This window comes from Pongo pygmaeus, chromosome 4, assembly GCF_028885625.2.
Source record: "Pongo pygmaeus isolate AG05252 chromosome 4, NHGRI_mPonPyg2-v2.0_pri, whole genome shotgun sequence".
Lineage (NCBI taxonomy): Eukaryota > Metazoa > Chordata > Mammalia > Primates > Hominidae > Pongo > Pongo pygmaeus.
In genome coordinates this window covers 161,326,112-161,345,230 of record NC_072377.2, presented here as the reverse complement: position 1 = coordinate 161,345,230, position 19,119 = coordinate 161,326,112, and the positions used below count along the sequence as shown (strand labels likewise).

General features: G+C 38.4%; 1 protein-coding gene across 11 annotated transcripts in view; it reads right to left on the bottom strand.

The window, feature by feature from the left end:
* SGCD (sarcoglycan delta) overlaps positions 1-19,119 on the bottom strand; it is a 1,056,619-nt gene that overhangs the window by 241,610 nt on the left and 795,890 nt on the right. For all 11 annotated transcript variants that reach the window (XM_063665308.1, XM_054488390.2, XM_063665313.1 and 8 more), the window contains one exon: positions 18,976-19,077. In XM_063665308.1, coding sequence (XP_063521378.1) covers positions 18,976-19,077 — 102 coding nt within the window. The remainder of the gene's footprint in view (positions 1-18,975; positions 19,078-19,119) is intronic.

Below are 19,119 nucleotides of genomic sequence, written 5' to 3'. Positions count from 1 at the left end.
CCAAAGCCCTCAGTAACTCTTACATTTCTAGTATAAGCTTCATTTAAGAAAAGCACGCACAGTCAATTTAACCCCATCAGCCGTATTAATTGTATGGCAGCCAAAAGCCTTTGAATACCTGTCTCTGTTTTCCCGAATAAACGGACAATAGTATTACGTGTTGAACTATTCAAAGTTTGTGTGTCTGTTTTAAAAAAATGTAAGCAGCTGGTTCACATTATTGTCTACAACAAGTTATAACAGGAAAACAGATACATATGGGGAATGGCAAGTGGCTTCATAGTACAGATGGGCTTATAGATGACCCTTCCAATTTTTAATAATATCCATAATTTATGTGTGAGCAAAGAAATGCAAAGAGGCCTAATGCACCCTTCTGACTTAGTACAAATCACTTTTATTTACTCAGGCAATACTTCATGGTCCAGTTAACTTCTTAATTAAAGAGAGCAAGATGCTCATGTTCCATGCAAGTGGCATGGAAAATATTGTTTTGTGTGCAGTATGTTCACTTGGGAGTTGGAGCTGCTTTGCTTACTGACGAGAAGCCATCATAGCCTTCATTTTGTTTCGAAACTAACCAGAGACATGACTTTGCTCCTTGCAACTAATTTATCAATGGAACCTATTCAGACTGTGTGCGTGTCTGCCATCCCATGATAGTTCTCATTTTTTTTTCCTCATAAACAGCACTCAGAATCCAAACTTGACACTTTCTCATCTTTATCTCCCTCCTTCCCCAGCTTAGGTTCTTTAGTGGTTAGACGAACAAAAAGGAAGCACATTTTAGGAGACTCAGAGTAGAGAATGGCTGTAAAGGGCCGTACTTCAGACTCCAGAAATTCTAAGACAACTACTGCCTGCCATTGAACTTGCATACAATTTCAAAATCAAGAAGAACAAAACTGGAGGTATCACATGTCCTGATTACAAATTACATTAAAAAGTTATTGAAATCAAAGCAGTATGGTACTAACAAAATCAAACAAAAAACAGACATATAGATAAATGGAACAGAATAGAAAGCTGAGAAATAAACCCACAGATATGGTTAAGTAATTTTCAACAAAATTACCAAAATATGTGATGGGTAAAAAAATAGTCTCTTCTATAAATGGTGCTGAGAAAACATGATAGCCACATGCACAAAAATGAAATTGAATCCTTATTTTATACTATACACAAAAATCAACTCAAAATGGGTTAAAGGCTTAAGCATAAGACCAGAAACAGTAAAACTACTAGAGGAAAACATAGGGGCAAAACTCTATGACATTGGTCTTTGAAATGACTTTTTTCTTATATGAGCCAAAAGCATAGGAATCAAAAGCAAAATTAAGCAAACAAGTAGGACTACATGAAACTAAAACTTTTCCATACAATAAAAAAATCAACAAAATGAAAAGGCAATCTATGGAATGTGAGAACATATTTGAAAACTACCTTCCTGATAATGGATTAATAATAAAACTATGTAAAGAACTCATGCAACTCAAGAGCATAAAACTAAATAACCCATATTTAAAAATTGGCAAAGAACCTGAATAAACCTTTTTCCAAAGATGACATACAACTGGCAACAGGTATATGAAAAGGTGTTCAACACCACTAATCATCAGGGAAATGCAAATCAAAACCACAATTAGTTATAACCTCACCCTTTTTAGAATAGCTGTTATCAAAAAGAAGAAAGATAACAAATGTTGGCAAGGATGTAGAGAAAAGAGGACCTTTTTGTATTGTTGGTTGAAATGTAAATTGGTACAGCCATTATGGAAAACTGCATGGAGCTTCCTCAAAAAGTAAAATAGAACTACCATAGGATACAGCCATCCCACTTCTGAGTATATATCCAACAGAAAGAAAATCATTATCTCAAAGAGATATCTGCATGCCCATATTCACTGTAGCATTATTCACAATAGCCAAGATATGAATCAATCTAAACCGACAGATGAATGAGCAAAGAAAATATGGTATATATACACAATGGAATACTATTTAGCCTTGAAAGAAGAAATCTTGTCATTTTTAACAACATGGATGAACCTGGAGAACATTAAGCTAAGTGAAATCAGCAAGTCACAGAAAGGCAAATACTGCATAATCTCACTTTTATGTAGAATTTTAAAAAGTGAAACTCAGAAACATTCAGTAGAAGGGTTGTTAGTGAGGGTGGGAGTGGGGTAGGTGAAACAAGATGTTCATCAAATAGTATACACTTTCATTTATAACGTGAATAAGTTCTGGAGACCTAATATACGTCTCCAACTCTTGACCTCAAGTGATCCGTCCGCCTCGGCCTCCCAATGTGCTGGGATTACAGGCATGAGCCACCGCGCCCAGCCTAGATGTTTTTTAAAACTCTCTGGTAGCAGGTCGGATGTGGTGGCTCATGCCTGTAATCCCAGCACTTTGGGAGGCTGAGGCAGGCGAATCACCTGAGGTTGGGAGTTTGAGACCAGCCTGGCCAACATGGAGAAACCCTGTCTCTACTAAAAATACAAAATTAGCCAGGCGTGGTGGCGCATGCCTGTAATCCCAGCTACTCCTGAGGCTGAGGCAGGAGAATCGTTTGAACCCAGGAGGCGGAGGTTGCGGTGAGCAGAGATTGCGCCATTGAACTCCAGCCTGGGCAACAAGAGCGAAACCTCGTCAAAAAAAAAAAAAAAAAAAAAAAAGAAAGAAAAAAAAATCTCTGGTAGCCTGAGGTCCTAGGAGATTTAAAACAACAACAACAAAAATAACAAAAACAAACAAACAAAAAACAACTATTGCTGACTTTTTATGGTGACTATAGTTAATAAGCATGTATTATATACCTGAAATTTGTTAAGAAAGTAGACCTTAGGTATTCTCACCACATGCATAAAATAAGGCAATTACGTGAGGTGGTGAATATGTTAATTGTCTTTATTATGTTAGTCATTTCATGACGTATATTAAAACATCATTAAGTTTGTACACCTTAAATATATACAATTTTTACCTGTCAATTATACCTCAATAAAGTGGTAGGGGAACCCCCAAGCTAGACCACCAGGAGAAATTGGGTCACAAGAGAGAGAAACAAGAAGTAAGGAACGGTAAATTAGGAGTGAATATTAATCCTATGAAATCATCCTAGTTTCTTAACTCCTGCATGATTTTATATATGTATATATATATAAAAAACTATATATTACTATATATAAACTATAGTTTTATATAGTAAGACCTATATATATATGTATAGTAAGACTATATATATATATATATATGGTAAGACCTCACTTATCATCATCCATAGGTTCTTGGAAAATGCCACTTTAAGTGAAATAACATGTAACAAAAGCATTTTTTTCTCACCAATGTTATAACAAAATGACTCTGGACAAAACAATGTTTCTCAAGGACCTAATATATGCTGTTCTACTTAAAGTTGCAGGTTCTAAGAACCTACTGAGGACATTAAGTAAAAACGTATTGTACATTCACAACACCATAAACCAGGGACTGCATCTGCAAGGTACTTCAGAGGTCCGTAGTATAAATGAGTTAAGCAACTGGGTGTGACACAATAGTGACTGGTGAGACTATGCCAAACTGAAGAACAAATGTCTCATATAAAGTATGAAGTTTACAAAATGTGAGGCTGCCCCTGAGCTCTACCCCGTAAGAATATCAAACCACTCTACCATATTTTTGTTCCTTCATAAAAATCATTGGAAATCATCATTTTCAGTAAACTATCGCAAGGACAAAAAACCAAACACCGCATGTTCTCACTCGTAGGTGGGAATTGAACAATGAGAACACATGGACACAGCAAGGGGAACATCATACTCTGGGGACTGTTGTGGGATGGGGGGAGGGGGGAGGGATAGCATTAGGAGATATACCTAATGCTAAATGACGAGTTAATGGGTGCAGCACACCAGCATGGCAATATGTAACTAACCTGCACATTGTGCACATGTACTCTAAAACTTAAAGTATAATAATAATAAAATAAATACATAAATACATAAATAAATAAAAGAATCAGAAAATGTAGATTTTTAAAAAAATGTGAAATTCTCAGATTTTTAAATATTAGAAGCACACGTATTAAAAGAAAAATACTGTGTGAGGCAAATAGACTACATCTGTGACCTGGATTCAGTTTGTAATTTCTGTCACAAGCTCACTTAATACTTTCTAAGGCAGGTCACTAAAATTATTTCACTTAACCCTTACGAGAAATATATTAAGTATACAATATCATCCCAGTGATTAGATCATCCATAATTAAGCTCAATTCTGTTGTATTATCCACTGTTGTTTCCAGTTTCCTTCTCATAGTGCTTATGAATCTTCTCATGAGTTCAACATGCATTTCAGTCAAAGTTATTCCTCATGAGAGGGAAATTGCCACGTGTAATCACTTGTCACACTAAACATGGTATCATTAAAAAATTACCACTTAACAGTCAGTTTGGTCACAGGGAAGAATACTGCCATTCTGGATTTTAGTTCTAAATTTAGCTGGGTATAATTTGGTAAATCCTGCTTTCTTTCTGAGCCTTAGTGCCCCAACCAGTAAATGAAGTAATTGGTCTAATTAAATTATCAGGTGCTTTTAACATTCAGCCTAGATATATCTTGGTAATTAGGATGATGGAATAAATCTCAATTGACATCATGCTAAAATCAAAATGGATTTTTACAAATCTCCCTCTTCATTAAATAAAGAAATGAGTGATCCAAAAATAACAATTCATGTTGAGGATGACTGGCTTAGGGTTTTAAAAAGTGTACAGATATTTCTCAACTTTGATAAATATTGACAAAGTTGGATACCCTCATGCCCCATTTTACATGTGGAATTTAGACTTTAATAAGAACCAACATTTACACAGGATTTTGTACAGCACTGATGTGTGTGTGTGTGGCGGGGGGGATAGGGTTGTCTTTTTTTAAGTTCTGGGGTACACGTACAGAATGTATAGGTTTGTTACGAAGGTAAATGTGTGCCATGGTGGTTGGCTGCACCTATCAACCCATCACCTAGGTTTAAAGCCCAGCATGCATTAACTGTTTTTCCTGATGCTCTCCTTCCCTCTGACTCCCCACCAACAGGCCCCGGTGTGTGTTGTTCCCCTCCCCGTGTCCATATGTTCTCATTGTTCAGCTCCCACTTGTAAGTGAGAACATGCCATGTTTGGTTTTCTTTCCTGTATTAGTTGGCTGAGGATAATGGCTTCCAGCTCCATCTGTGTCCCTGAAAACGACATGATCTCACTCCTTTTTATGGCTGCATAGTACTTCATGGTGTATATGTACCACATTTTCTTTTTTAGTATCTTTTTTATTATTATACTTTAAGTTCTAGGGTACATGTGCACAACGTGCAGGTTTGATACATACGTATACATGTGCCATGTTGATTTGCTGCACCCATCAACTCATCATTGACATTAGGTATTTCTCCTAATGCTATCCCTCTCTCAGCACCCCCACCCCCTGACAGGCCCTGGCGTGTGATGTTCCCTGCCCCATGTCCAAGTGTTCTCATTGTTCAATTCCCACACAAGTGAGAACATGCTGTGTTTGGTTTTCTGTCCTTGTGACAGTTTGCTGAGAATGATGGTTTACAGCCTCATCTATGTCCCTCTGAAGGACATGAACTCATCCTTTTTTATGGCTGCATAGTATTCCAAGGCATATATGTGCCACATTTTCTTTATCCAGTCTACCACTGATGGGCATTTGGGTTGATTCCATGTCTTTGCTATTGTAAATAGTGCTGCAGTGAACATACACATGTATGTATCTTTATAATGGAATGATCTATATTCCTTTGGGTATATACCCAGTAATGGGATTACTGGGACAAATGGTATTTTTAGTTCCAGGTCTTTGAGGAATCACCACACTGCCTTTCACAATGGTTAAACTAATTTATATTCCTACCAACAGTGTAAAAGCATTCCTATTTCTCCACAGCCTCACTAGCATCTGTTGTTTCTTGACTTTTAATAATAGCCATTTTGACTGGCGTGAGGTGGGATCTCATTGTGGATTTGATTTGCATTTCTCCAATGATCAGTGATACTGAGATTTTTTTATACATTTGTTGGCAACATGTATCCTTCTTTTGAGAACTGTCTGTTTGTGCCCTTTGCCCACTTTATAATGTGTTTTTTTTCTTGTAAATTTGTTTAAGTTTCTTGTAGACTCTGAATATTAGACCTTTCTCAGATGGACAGATTGCAAAAATTTTCTCCCATTCTGTAGGTTGTCTGTTTGCTCTGATGATAGTTTCTTTTGCTGTGCAGAAGCTCTTTAGTTTAATTAGGTCCCATTGGTCAATTTTTGCTCTTGTTGCAATTGCTTTTGGCATTTTCATTACTAAATCTTTGCCCATGCCTATGTCCTGAATGGTACTACCTAGATTTTCTTCTAGAGTTTTTGTGGTTTTGGGTTTTACATTTAAGTCTTTAATCCACCTTAAGTTGATTTTTGTATATGGTGTAAGGAAGGGGTCCAATTTCAATTTTCTGCATATGGCTAGCCAGTTCTTCCAGCTCCCATTTTATTAAACAGGGAATACTTTCCCCATTGCTTGTTTTTGTCAGGTTTGTTGAAGATCAGATGTTTGTAGATGTGTGGTCTTATATATATATATATATTTTTTGAGACGGAGTCTCGCTCTGTCACTCAGGCTGGTGTGCAGTGGCACAATCTCAACTCACTGCAATATCCACCTCCCGGGTTCATGCCATTCTCCTGCCTCAGCCTCCCAAGTAGCTGGGACTACAGGCTCCCACCAGCACACCCAGCTATTTTTTTGTATTTTTAGTAGAGATGGGGTTTCACTGTGTTAGCCAGGACCGTCTCGATCTCCTGACCTTGTGATCCGCCCTCCTCGACCTCTCAAAGTGCTGGGATTACAGGCATGAGCCACCGCGCCTGGCTGTGTGGTCTCATTTCTAAGTTCTGTATTCTGTTCCATTGGTCTATGTGTCTGTTCTTGAACCAGTGCAATGCTGTTTTGGTGAGTGTAGCCTTGCAGTATAGTTTGAAGTTGGGTAGCACGATGCCTCCAGCTTTGTTCTTTTTGCTTAGGATTGTCTTGGTAATTTGGGCTCTTTTTTGGTTCCACGTGAATTTTAAAATAGTTTTCTCTACTTCTGTGACTAACGTCAATGGTAATTTAATGGGAATAGCACTTGGTCCATAAATTACTTTGGGCAGTATGGACATTTTCACAATATTGATTATTCCTATTCATAAGCATGGAATGTTTTTCCATTTGTTTGTGTCCTCTCTGATTTCTTCAAGCAGTGGTTTGTAACTCTCCTGAAGAGATCCTTCCATTTTCTCGTTAGCTGTATTCCTAGGTATTTTATTCTCTTTGTAGCAATTGTGAATGGGAGTTCATTCATGATTTGGCTCTCCACTTTTCTGTTGTTGGTGTATAGGAATGCTCGTGATTTTTGCACATTGATTTTGTATCTTGAGACTTTCCTGAAGTTGCTTATCAGCTTAAGAAGCTTTTGAGCTGAGATGATAGGGTTTTCTAGATATAGGATCATATCATCTGCAAACAAAGATAGTTTGACTTCCTCCCTTCCTATTTGAATATGCTTTATTTCTTTCTCTTGCTGGACTGCCCCGGCCAGAACTTCCAATACTATGCTGAATAGGAGTGGTGAGAGAGGGCATCCTTGTCCTCTGCCAGTTTTCAAAAGGAAATTCTTCCAGCTTTTCCCATTCAATATAATATTGGCTGAAGATATGTTATAGATGGCACCTGTTATTTTGAGGAATGTTTCTTCAATACCTCATTTATTGGGAGTTTTTAACAGGAAGGAATGTTGAATTTTATTGAAGGCCTTTTCTGAGTCTATTGAGATAATCATGTGGTTTTTGTCTTTAGTTCTGCTTATGTAATTGTATTTTTTGATTTGCATGTGTTGAACCGGCCCTGCTTTCCAGAGATGAAACAGACTTGATTGTAGTGGATAAGCTTTTGGATGTGCTGCTGAATTCGTTTTGCCAGTATTTTACTGAGGATTTTTGCAGCAATGTTCATCAGGAATATTGGCTTGAAGTTTTCTTTTTTTGTTGTATCTCTCCTAGGTTTTTGTATCAGAATTATGCTGGCTTCATAAAATGAGTTAGGGAGGAATCCCTCCTTTTCAATTGTTTGGAATAGTTTCAAAAGAAATGGTACTAGCTTCTCTTTGTACCTCTGGTAGAATTCAGCTGTCAATCTGGTCTTGGGCTTTTTCTTTTTTTTGTTGTTTTTTTTGTTGTTGTTGTTGTTGTTGTTGTTTGTTGTTGTTGGTAGGCTTTTACTGCCTCAATTTCAGAACTCACGAATGGTCTATTCAGGGAATCAACTTTTTCCTCGTCCAGTCTGGGGAGGGTGTATGTGTCCAGGAATTTATCAATTTCTTTTAGATTTTCTGGTTTATACTCATAGAGGTATTTATAGTATTCTCTGATGGCTGTTTTTTTGTTTCTGCGGGGTCAGTGATAATACCCCCTTTATCATTTTTTATTGTGTCTATCTGATTCTTCTCTTTTCTTATTAGTCTAGCTAGTTGTCTATTTTATTAATTTTTTTTCAAAAAACCAGCTCCTAGATTTGTTGATTTTTTGAATTTTTTTTTTGTGTCTCCAACTCCTTCAGTTCTGCTCTGATTTTGGTAACTTCTTGTCTGCTAGCTTAGGGGTTTGTTTGCTCTTGGTTCTCTAGTTCTTTTAGTTGTGATGTTAGGATGTTCATTTGAGATATTTCTAGCTTTCTGATGCGGACACTTAGTGCTATAAATCTCCCTCTTAACACTGCTTTAACTGCATCCCAGAGATTCTGGCACATTGTCCCTTTGTTCTCATTAGTTTCAAAGAACTTGATTTCTGACTTAATTTCATTATTTATCCAGGAGTCACTTGGGAACAGGTTGTTCAATTTCCATGCAGTTGTGTGGTTTTTAGTGAGTTTCCTAATCTTGAGTTCTAATGTAATTGAGCTATGGTCTGAGAGACTGTTATGATTTCAGTTCTTTTGCATTTGCTGAGGAGTGTTTTACTTCCAATCATAATTGGAATTTTATCAATTTTAGGTCACTTTTACAGTAAGTGTCATATGGTGCCAAGAAGAATGTATATTCTGTTGTTTGCGGATGGAGAGTTATGGAGATATCTATCAGGCCCACTTGATCCAAAGCTGAGTTCAAGTCCTAAATATCTTTGTTAATTTTCTGTGTTGATGATCTCTCTAATATTGACGGTGGGTGTGAAAGTCTCACACTATTATTGTGTGGGAGTCTAAGTCTCTTTGTAGGTCTCTAAGAACTTGTTTTATGAATCTGGGTGCTCCTGTATTTGGGTGCATATATATTTAGGATAGTTAGCCCTTCTTGTTGAATTGAACCATTTACCATTATGTAATGCCCTTCATCTTTTTAAATTTTTGTTGGTTTAAAGACCGTTTTGTCAGAAACTAGGATTGTGACTCCTGCTTTTTTCTGTTTTTCCATTTGCTTGGTAAATTTTCCTCCATCGCTTTATTTTTAGCCTTTGTGTGTCTTTGCACGTGAGATGGGTCTCTGGAATACAGCACACTGATGGGTCTTGACTCTCTCCGGCTTGCTATTCTGTGTCTTTTAATTGGGGCAATTAGCCCATTTACATTTAGGGTTAATATTGCTATGTGTGAATTTGATCCTTTCATCATGATGCTAACTGGTTATTTTGCAGACTTGTTGGTGTAGTTACTTCATAATGCCATTGGTCTTTGTACTTCAATATATTCTTTTAGTGGCTGGTAACAGTTTTTCCTTTCCACAGTTAGTGCTTCCTTCAGGAGCTCTTGCAAGGCAGGCCCAGCGGTAATGAATTCCCTCAGCATCTGCTTGTCTGAAAATGATTTTATTTCTCCTTCACTTAAGAAGTTTAGTTTGGCTAGATATAAAATTCAGGGTTGGAAATTTTTTTAAGTTGTTGAAAATTGGCCCCCAATCTCTTCTGGCTTGTAGGGTTTCTGCTGAGGGGGGTCTGCTGTTAATCTGATGGGCTTCTTTTGCTAGGTGACCTGAACCTTTCTTTCAGGTTGCCCTAAACATTTTTTTCTTCATTTTGACTTTGGAAAATCTGACGATTGTGTGTCTTGGCATTGATCTTCTCATGGAATATCTTACTGGGGTTCTCTGGATTTCCTGAATTTGAATGTTGGCCTGTCTTGCTAGGTTGGGGAAGTTCTCCTGGCTGACATTCTGAAGTACGTTTTCCAACTTGGTTCCATTCTCCCTGTCTCAGGTACCTCAGTCATTCATAGGTTCATTCTTTTTACATAATCCTATAGTTCATGGCAGCTTTGTTCATTCCTTTTCATTCTTTTTTCTCTAATCTTGTGTACCTGTCTTATTTCTGTAAGATAGTCTTCAAGCTCTGAGATTCTTTCCTCCACTTAGTCTATTTCACTATTGATACTTGTGGCTGCATTGTGAAGTTCTTGTGTTGTTTTTCAGCTACATCAGGTCAATTATGTTCCTCTCTAAACTGGTTATTCTGGTTAACAGCTTCCGTAATGTTTTATTATGGTTCGTAGCTTCCTTGCACTGGGTTAGAACATGCTTCTTTAGCTCAAAGAAGTCCATTATTACCAACCTGTTTTGTTTTTTTTTGTTGTTGTTGTTGTTTTTGAGATGTAGCCTCGCTCTGTCACATAGGCTAGAGTACAGTGGTGTGATCTCGGCTGACTGCCACCTCCACCTTCCGGGTTCAAGCAATTGTCCTGCCTCAGCCTCCCCGAGTAGCTGGGACTACTGACATGTGCCACCAAGCCTGGCTAATTTTTGTATTTTTAGTAGAGGCGGGGTTTCACCACGTTGGCCAGGATGGTCTCAAACTCCTGACCTCAGGTGATCCATGCACCTCAGCCTCCCAAATTGCTGGGATTACAGGCGTGAGCCACCTCGTCCAGCCCATTATTACCTACCTTCTGAAGCCTACTTATGTCAGTCAGTTCGTTCATCTCAGCCTCAGCCCAGTTCTATGCCCTTGCTGGAAAGGTGCTGCAATCATTTGGAGGAGATGAGGCACTCTGGCCTTTTGAGTTTTCAGCTTTTTACGCTGATTCTTCCTCATCTTTGTGAGCTTATCTACCTTTGGTATTTGAGGCTGCTGACCTTTGGATAGGGTTTTGTGGGTATTTTTTGTCGATGTTGTTGTTGCTTTCTGTTTGCTTTTAACAGTCAGGCCCCTCTTCTGTACAGCTGCTGCAATTTGCTGGGAGTCCGCTCGAGACCCTATTCTCCTGGGTCTTTCCTGCACCTGGAGGTGTCACCAGTGGAGTCTGCAGAACAGCAAGGACGGCTGCCTGCTCCTTCCTCTGGGAGCTCTGTCCCAGAAGGGTAGTGACCTGATGCTGGCTGGAATGTTCCTGCATAAAATATCTGGCAACCCCTATTGGGGGTGTATGTGTGGGGGGGGTCTCACTTAGTCAGGAGGCATGGGATCAGCCACTTGCTTAATGAAGCACTCTGGCTGCCCCTTGGCAGAGCGGGTGTTTTGTGCTCAGGGGAATCCCCCTTGTCTGGACTGCCTGGCCTCCTCAGAGCCAGCAGGCAGGAAAGACTAACTACTGAGCCTGGAGACCATAGCTGCTTCTCCCCCTGGGGGTCCATCCCAGCTGGATTAGAGTTCAGTCTGTAAACCTCTGGCTGCAGTTGCTGAAATTCCCACAGGGAGGCCCTACCTGGTGAGGAGGGATGGAGCCAGGTCCTACCTAAAGAAGCAGTCTGGCCACAATCTGCTACAGCTGCTGTGTTGCCCTGTGGGGAATTCTTTCCCGTCCAAATCACCTAGTCTCCAGGGCACCAGCAGGGGAAAACGACTGGGGCACAGTGATGGCAGCTCCCCCTCCCCTCTGGAAACTTGGTCATCTCAGGCAGTCTTCAGCATGCTGCTGCTGGCCACAACTCGAGCAGCTGCTGAGAGTCTGCACAGCTCTCTTCTTGGGTCCCAAGACCCTGGTGGTGTGGGCTCACAAGGGTATCTTCTGATCCATGGGTTGCACAGATATGTGGGTAAAGCTTGGTTTCCTTGGCAGGGTAGCACAATCGCTCACCACTCCTTTGGCTGGGGGTGGGAACTCCCCATTGCCTGTGCTGCTCTCAGGTGGGCCATCACTCCACCCTGCTTATCCTCACTCTCTGTGGGTCACACCAACACCTCATCAGTCCCAGTGAGAGAACCTGGATACCTCAGCTGAAGGTGCAGGATTGACACGCTGTCTTCATTCTTCTCAGTAGGAGCAGCCATCCACAGCTGCTTCTAATCAACCATCTTGACCCCTCCATGTGTGTTTTAATCTTTAAATATTTTGTTTTGCTTTTGCTATGTTATAAAATGAGTGAAAACGTCATTACTGAATCAGAGTGTATAAACATTTTTAGGGTACTTGAAATATATCATGAAGCTATTTTTTTCAGAAAGACTGTGCCAAGAAGGCTAGACCCAGCAAAAATGTTTAAGAAGAATGAGAGAAAAGTCAAATTTTAGAAGAAGGTAACACAGCAAAGGAAAAATTTTAAACTAAAAGCTACTGAATATAAAATAGGTTTTCTTTGAGAGTAGTAAGTCTGTCATTAAGAAGATATCCAAGCAGAGGTTGCAAGACCATTTGGTTCAGGGAAAGTCCAAACATCGGATGAAATCTGGACTATATGATGATATGAAAATCATCATCATTATCATTATTGTCAGAAGGAGATGAAGGTAGCAGCTACCATTTCTGGACCTCACTTTATGTCAAGTTCTGTATTAACAGTTAAAAAACATTATCTTACTTATTTACGACCACACATGATGTAGGTGTTAATATCTCAGTTGTGCAGGTAAGAAAACAAGCATTTGAAAGGTTAAACAATTGTTCGAAGATTACTCACTGAACAAATGGTAGCACTAGTTGCCACCCAAGTCCAACAAGACAGCACATGCTCAAATCCATGTTGTCACACTGCCTCTTGGTATAAGTACTTCTAAAATCCTCATTTATATATGACTTTATAATTCTATATGCTGGTTTTCATACATGAGAATATCTTATGATAGGCATAGCCAAGATTTTTTATGGGATGAAATATTTTAAAAGACATAAATACTCTCAATATTTGCATAATAATTTTCTACTTTATTCTCCTAATGTAAGTTAATTTTTCTGACCCATTCAAGTTTTCTTTCTACCCTCTCCTCTCCTGAACATCTAAATTCAATACAGCAATGGGCTAGGAGCCCTATACCCACCCTCAAATGGAGTTTGAGGTGAACATGAAGATAAATTCATGATACAGCTTTCCTATTGCTGTAGGTGTGGAACAATAATAGGTGCTTAATAAATGCTATTTTCCTTTCCTTTGCTAGTTCACATTAAGTTATGCAAAAGCATAATCTAATCCTAGCACCATAAGATGTGAGGTAAAAAGCCTCTTTGAAGAAGTAGGGATGTACAACTTTGTCTAAGAATGAATGAATACTAAGGAGACTTTTACTCACAAAGTAGTGATAAAGGTTTCCTTAGTACTCATTCATTTGTTTTATCTACTAGTAGTTCCTGCCAAAAACTTGCAGTTATACTTAGCAATTAAAAAGATATCCAATCACATTGAAATAGTATTCAAATATAGAGCTGTATAGCATTAAACCCCTTAACTTTACAAACTTTTGTGCTAATGCACTCAAGTGGTATTTCTAAGACATGCTGCCTTTGGATATCATGGTTGAATACTTAATTTAGCATGTGTTCTTCTCAGTCTCTTTTCTGGATAGCATGAAAGTTTACCACTTAGAAGCTGTACATCCATGTGGCTGAAAGCTAGACTATCCTGGCGCTTTCATTCAACTCCCAGATGCAAATCTTTATAAAGATGAACATTTCTCATTAATTTATCTTCCTAAGTGATTGCTATCACACTAATTAATTTGTAGTGACTTTACTAGGGTTGCAATCTTCAGTAATGAAATCAGATAGTGTTGAACACTGTGTGAAATGCTTAGCTAATGTCAGCTCCTCTCAGATCAGTGAAACACAAAACCACAATGAGTCAAGTGTTGCTTCACTAGTCGTCCTCACTTAGAGTAGTTGACTAATCTTGCTCAACTGGACACTGATCTCTTTTCAATAGGAAAAGCAGAAGGCGATACCCCATAAAATGGAAGCAGCTGTGATCTACATAAAAATGACACTGCAGATAATTATACAGATGAGAGGCCCCCAGAGGTAGTCTACCGACAACAGTCAGATACATCAGAAAACAACCAGTAAGCTGAAGATAACAAAGTGGTGAATGAAAAGGTGCTAAAAACTACATGTGAGGTTCATGAGCATCATGTGAGGTTATGACTCAGTAAAAGTGGCAGATCCTATTGGTTGCCTGCCAACCACTCATTCCTCCCACCTTCCTTAATACCAGAACCCCAGTTTCTTTCAGCTGGCAATAACCTCTGTGCTTAAAGAGAGGCAAGCCCTGTGGACTAAATCATCATCTTAGAAATCTTTTTTTTCACCTTTTCATGCCAATATACTTGATTTCAGTTTTTGTGGACATATCAAAAAGACTAATTCTTCCTTTAATGCTCTGCCTAATATGTTATTCTCTATTCTGTTCTCTGTGCTTTGATGTTATCCAGAAGGGAAATATTAAATGTTTATGAACTGGACCACTTCTAATATTTCTCCCCAGAAAATCAAGACATAGCCCCATTGCAGGAAAAAAAAATTGTATTCTCAAGTTAGACATTAAATAGATGGTTTTAAAAAAGGTCTTTATAAACTGACAACTTATTATTAACATTATTTAGATACTCTTACCATATGATTCCATTTATATAAAGTTCTAGGAAATGCACATGGGTGTGGAAGTAGGAAGGATGCAGCAGGATGGGGGGATTAAAATGGAGCAAGGAGAAATTATCAGGGGTGACGGATACATTTGTTATCTTGATTGTGGTGGTTTCATGTGAACAGACATAGTTTAGAACTTATCAGATTGTAACTTATCAGAAGTGTACATCAGGAAAGCTGTTAAAATTTTAAATGTAAGAAACACAAAATAAACAATATAGGAACGCATTACTTGATGAGAATACATTATGAGAAACATGTCATTAGGTGATTTTGCCATTGCGCGAACATCATAGAGTGTCCTTACACAAACCTAGATGGTGTACTCTACTACACACCTAGGCTGTATGGCATAGCCTATTCCTCCTAGGCTACAAACCTGTATGGCATGTTCCTGCACTGAATATTTTAGGCAATTGGAACACAGTGGAAAGTATCTATCTAAACATAGAAAAAGTACAGTAAAAATACATATGGTGTTATAATCTTATGAGACCGTCATTGCATCAGTACAGAATAGTATTCAAGGTATGCTTTTGTTAAAAAATACATATGCATGGAAAATGTTTGTTTTCAGTCAATTGTTCCTTTTTTTTTTTTTTTTTTTTTTGAGACAGAGTCTCACTGTCGCCCAGGCTAGAGTGCAATGGCACGATCTCAGCTCACTGCAACCTCCACCTCCTGTATTCAAGTGATTCTCCTGCCTCAGTCTCTGGAATAGCTGGGATTACAGCCGCCCGCCACCGTACCTGGCTAATTTTTGTATTTTTAGTAGAGACAGGGTTGCACCATCTTGGCCAGGTTGGTCTCGAACTCCTAACCTCTTGATCCACCCGCCTCAGACTTCCAAAGTGTTGGCATTACAGGCATGACCCACCGCACCCAGCCAAAACAATAAATTGTTAACAGTGCTTGCCTCTGCAGAATAGACTTAAGAGACACTCTCATTTTCAGTGATTCACTGGTTCAGTTTCTCAAACATCTACTGATCATGTACTATGTGCTAGGTACAGCAAGAGGTCTGAGGAATACAGTGGGGAAAATCCAGACAATCTCCTGTTCTTCCAAACATATAAACATGATAAGAATGTGAAAGAATGACAGTTATGAGGAATAAAAACCAATGTGCTGTTTACATATGGCTATTATGCTAAATGGACTGATTGGGTGAAGGAGGTCTTTCTAAACAGGTGACATCTGAGCTGATACAGAAGGAGTCCTCAATGAAAACATCTAATAATGCATTTTATAGGCCTTAGTGAGGACTTTAGATTGTATTCCAGATGCAACCGGAAACCAATGGGAAATCCTTTGCAAAGAGGTGGAGCGATTTGATATTTTGAAAACTACTTTGGCTACAATTTGTATAATGAAGCTAAAAGGGTAAGGCAGCAGACAGTGAAGAGACTGTTGCAGTGGTGCAGGTGAGAACGGATGGTGGCTTGACCTAAGGTGTGGTGTGTGATGCAGAAGAGTGAATGAATTTGGGCACAAGTTTCAGGTAGAGCTCACATGACTCACGGATTTTATTATGTATGCATACCTGTGTGTCTTTTTTTCTTCAGTTAGAAGATACTTCTTTTGTTATTAGAAACATGTAAGGCTATAAAACTTTACTATTTTTGAAAAAAGTTATTAAAAACAATGGAAAATAGTGAATTTGAAGGCTTTTTATTTTCTTTAAACAGTGATTTGAAAGCACTGCATATAGCTCATATATTTAAGTATTAAAGTAAGTAATTAAATATAAAAGTAAGTAATTGTTACTTTTAAGCTTACATGCAGGTATATCTCTCAGTTAGGATCAGCTGTCTGCCAATTTCCAGACAGGCTGGCTAACACATTTGCTAGACATCCAGTTCCTGCATACAGACCCAACAGATGTACCCAGTACCCTGTTTTCAAGTCTTCTAAAACACATTTCCTAATATCTTGACATGACTAATTCTATACCACGGAAACTTAATTCAGGCTGTTTACTCAACACATATCAACTGTTCTTCTTATGTTCTTAAAATCTACCTTTTACCACTTCCAATCTAATAACAGCATTTATATATTTATGGAATTATTCCTAATATAGATTAGAAGGGTTGGTGAATGACAGCCTGTGGCCTATTTTTGTATGACTCCCAAACTAAGAATGCTGTTTAGGTTTTGAGAGCTGTAAAAAAGTAAAAAAAAGTTTAAAACAAAATTAAAATATTTACTTTCTGGACCTTTACAGAAAAGGTATGCCAACATCCATAGAGGGAAATGACCAAACTAAACTAGTGAGTTAAACAAGTTTAATACAGGTAAGACTATTAGTCTAAAGTTCAACTTGAAATAGGTCTATGACAACTAACCAAATTGCCAGGTTGGGAAAACAAGATATAAATTAAGAGCAATGCATATAACAGGTATTTCTTAAATGCTTAAAACTGTCTCTATTCTGTCCAAGGCAGAATTATCATCTGATTCCCCACGTTACAAAGTCACCTCATTACTCCTTCTAGAGTATAGGTTTCTTAATTACAGTAAATATGTTCACAATACTCTGTGTACTTTAAGTACCCAAGACAATGTACTATAGGTTCCAGTTACATTTTATAAATAATCATTGTATGGCTAAATTCATTTGCTAATTTTGATAGTTTTAACATCCTGGTTCCCTCTCTTTTTTACTAAGCACACAAGAAAGTAAACTTATTTGAAATTTAGTAGTGGTACTAGTTTAATACAATCTAAGACTTTGTATAACATTCAGATAAAATCAGCCACTGCACCAAGTTGCTGAATTTCAATAATTATGCTAATCAATGCACACAATGCAAGTAGTGCTTTGGGGGAACTTTCACATTATGCCTTGCTCGCAGGTGAAGGGGGATCAATCCAAGGCAGAGCAAATGCATTAATAATACTTTTCAACCAGCAAATTCTACCACTCCACTAAAAAACAAAAATAAAAACTAAACAAACGAAACCAACCAACCGAAAAACAAAACCACTAAAAGAACCCCACACAATCTGGAATAACAGTGGTTAACAAAGGCAAGGTACGCATGTAGGAATCACTGCTACAGCAATAAAGAAGGAATGAAAGAAAAAGCTTAGGTAGGAAAAATAATGGTTAACAGAGAAGGCTTGAAATCTTTGTCCTGCTACAAGTATGAAGCTTTTGACATGAAACTTCTCCAAGCCTCAATTCTTTAATCTATAAAATAGAGGCAACAATAGTCCCCACCTCAGTGGACAAATCTGCAAACTAAATTAGATAATGATACTGCATGCAAAACAGCAATGTGCCTAGAACAGGGTACACACTCTGTAGTGATTATTTAAATATGATTTCAGAATGTAGCTGTTGATATTGAATCATTTATTTATTTTTTTGAGATGGAGCCTCGCTCTGTTGCCCAGGCTGGAGTGCAGTGGCGTGATCTCGGCTCACTGCAGCCTCCACCTCCTAGGTTCAAGCAATTCTCCTGCATCAGCCTGCCTAGTTGCTGAGACTACAGGTGCTCACCACTACACTTGGCAAATTTTTGTATTTTTAGTAGAGACAGGGTTTCACTATGTTGTCCAGGCTGGTCTCAAACTCCTGCTTCAGGTGATCTGCCCACCTTGGCCTCCCAAAGTGCTGGAATTACAGGTGTGAGCCACTGCACTCAGCTTGATATTGAATTGATCCTAACCAACACTGGCTACACAGTGTAAAGTCTTAATGAAAAACAAAATTCTAGTTCTTTAGTTCTGTGTTTCTAAAAATGGCTTTGAAGTACTTGATGAATAAAATAAACAGCAATATTATCTGCATTTGTATATTATTTATGGCTTTTCCACATTTGCTGTTTTGCCTTATTTGTGGCACAATCTATAAAGTTGGGTAGCAGGGGTTGAGCAGGAATGGAAAGAGGCTCAGAGAGGTCATCTCACTTGCTTACAGTACCACTGCTGTGATGATACTCAAAGATTCAGAAATGAAAGCAAATTCATCTTAATACCAGTATTACTTCCCACTCCAGTCCTCTGTACTCAACTGATAGCAATATCAATTCCTCTAGATTTAGATTCTAGAGCAACAATAATGCCTTCTTCTCTCAGCAGAAACTTACTGGTCGGGACTGGATTTCTTTGGCGTAGAGAGGTTGTAAGAATTCGGAGTCTCCTTCTAGCTTTAGACCTTTTTCTGTGATCCTCAGGTTTCCCATTCCATCCTGAAATAGAACACACAGATAACAAGGAAGATGTGATTAGCC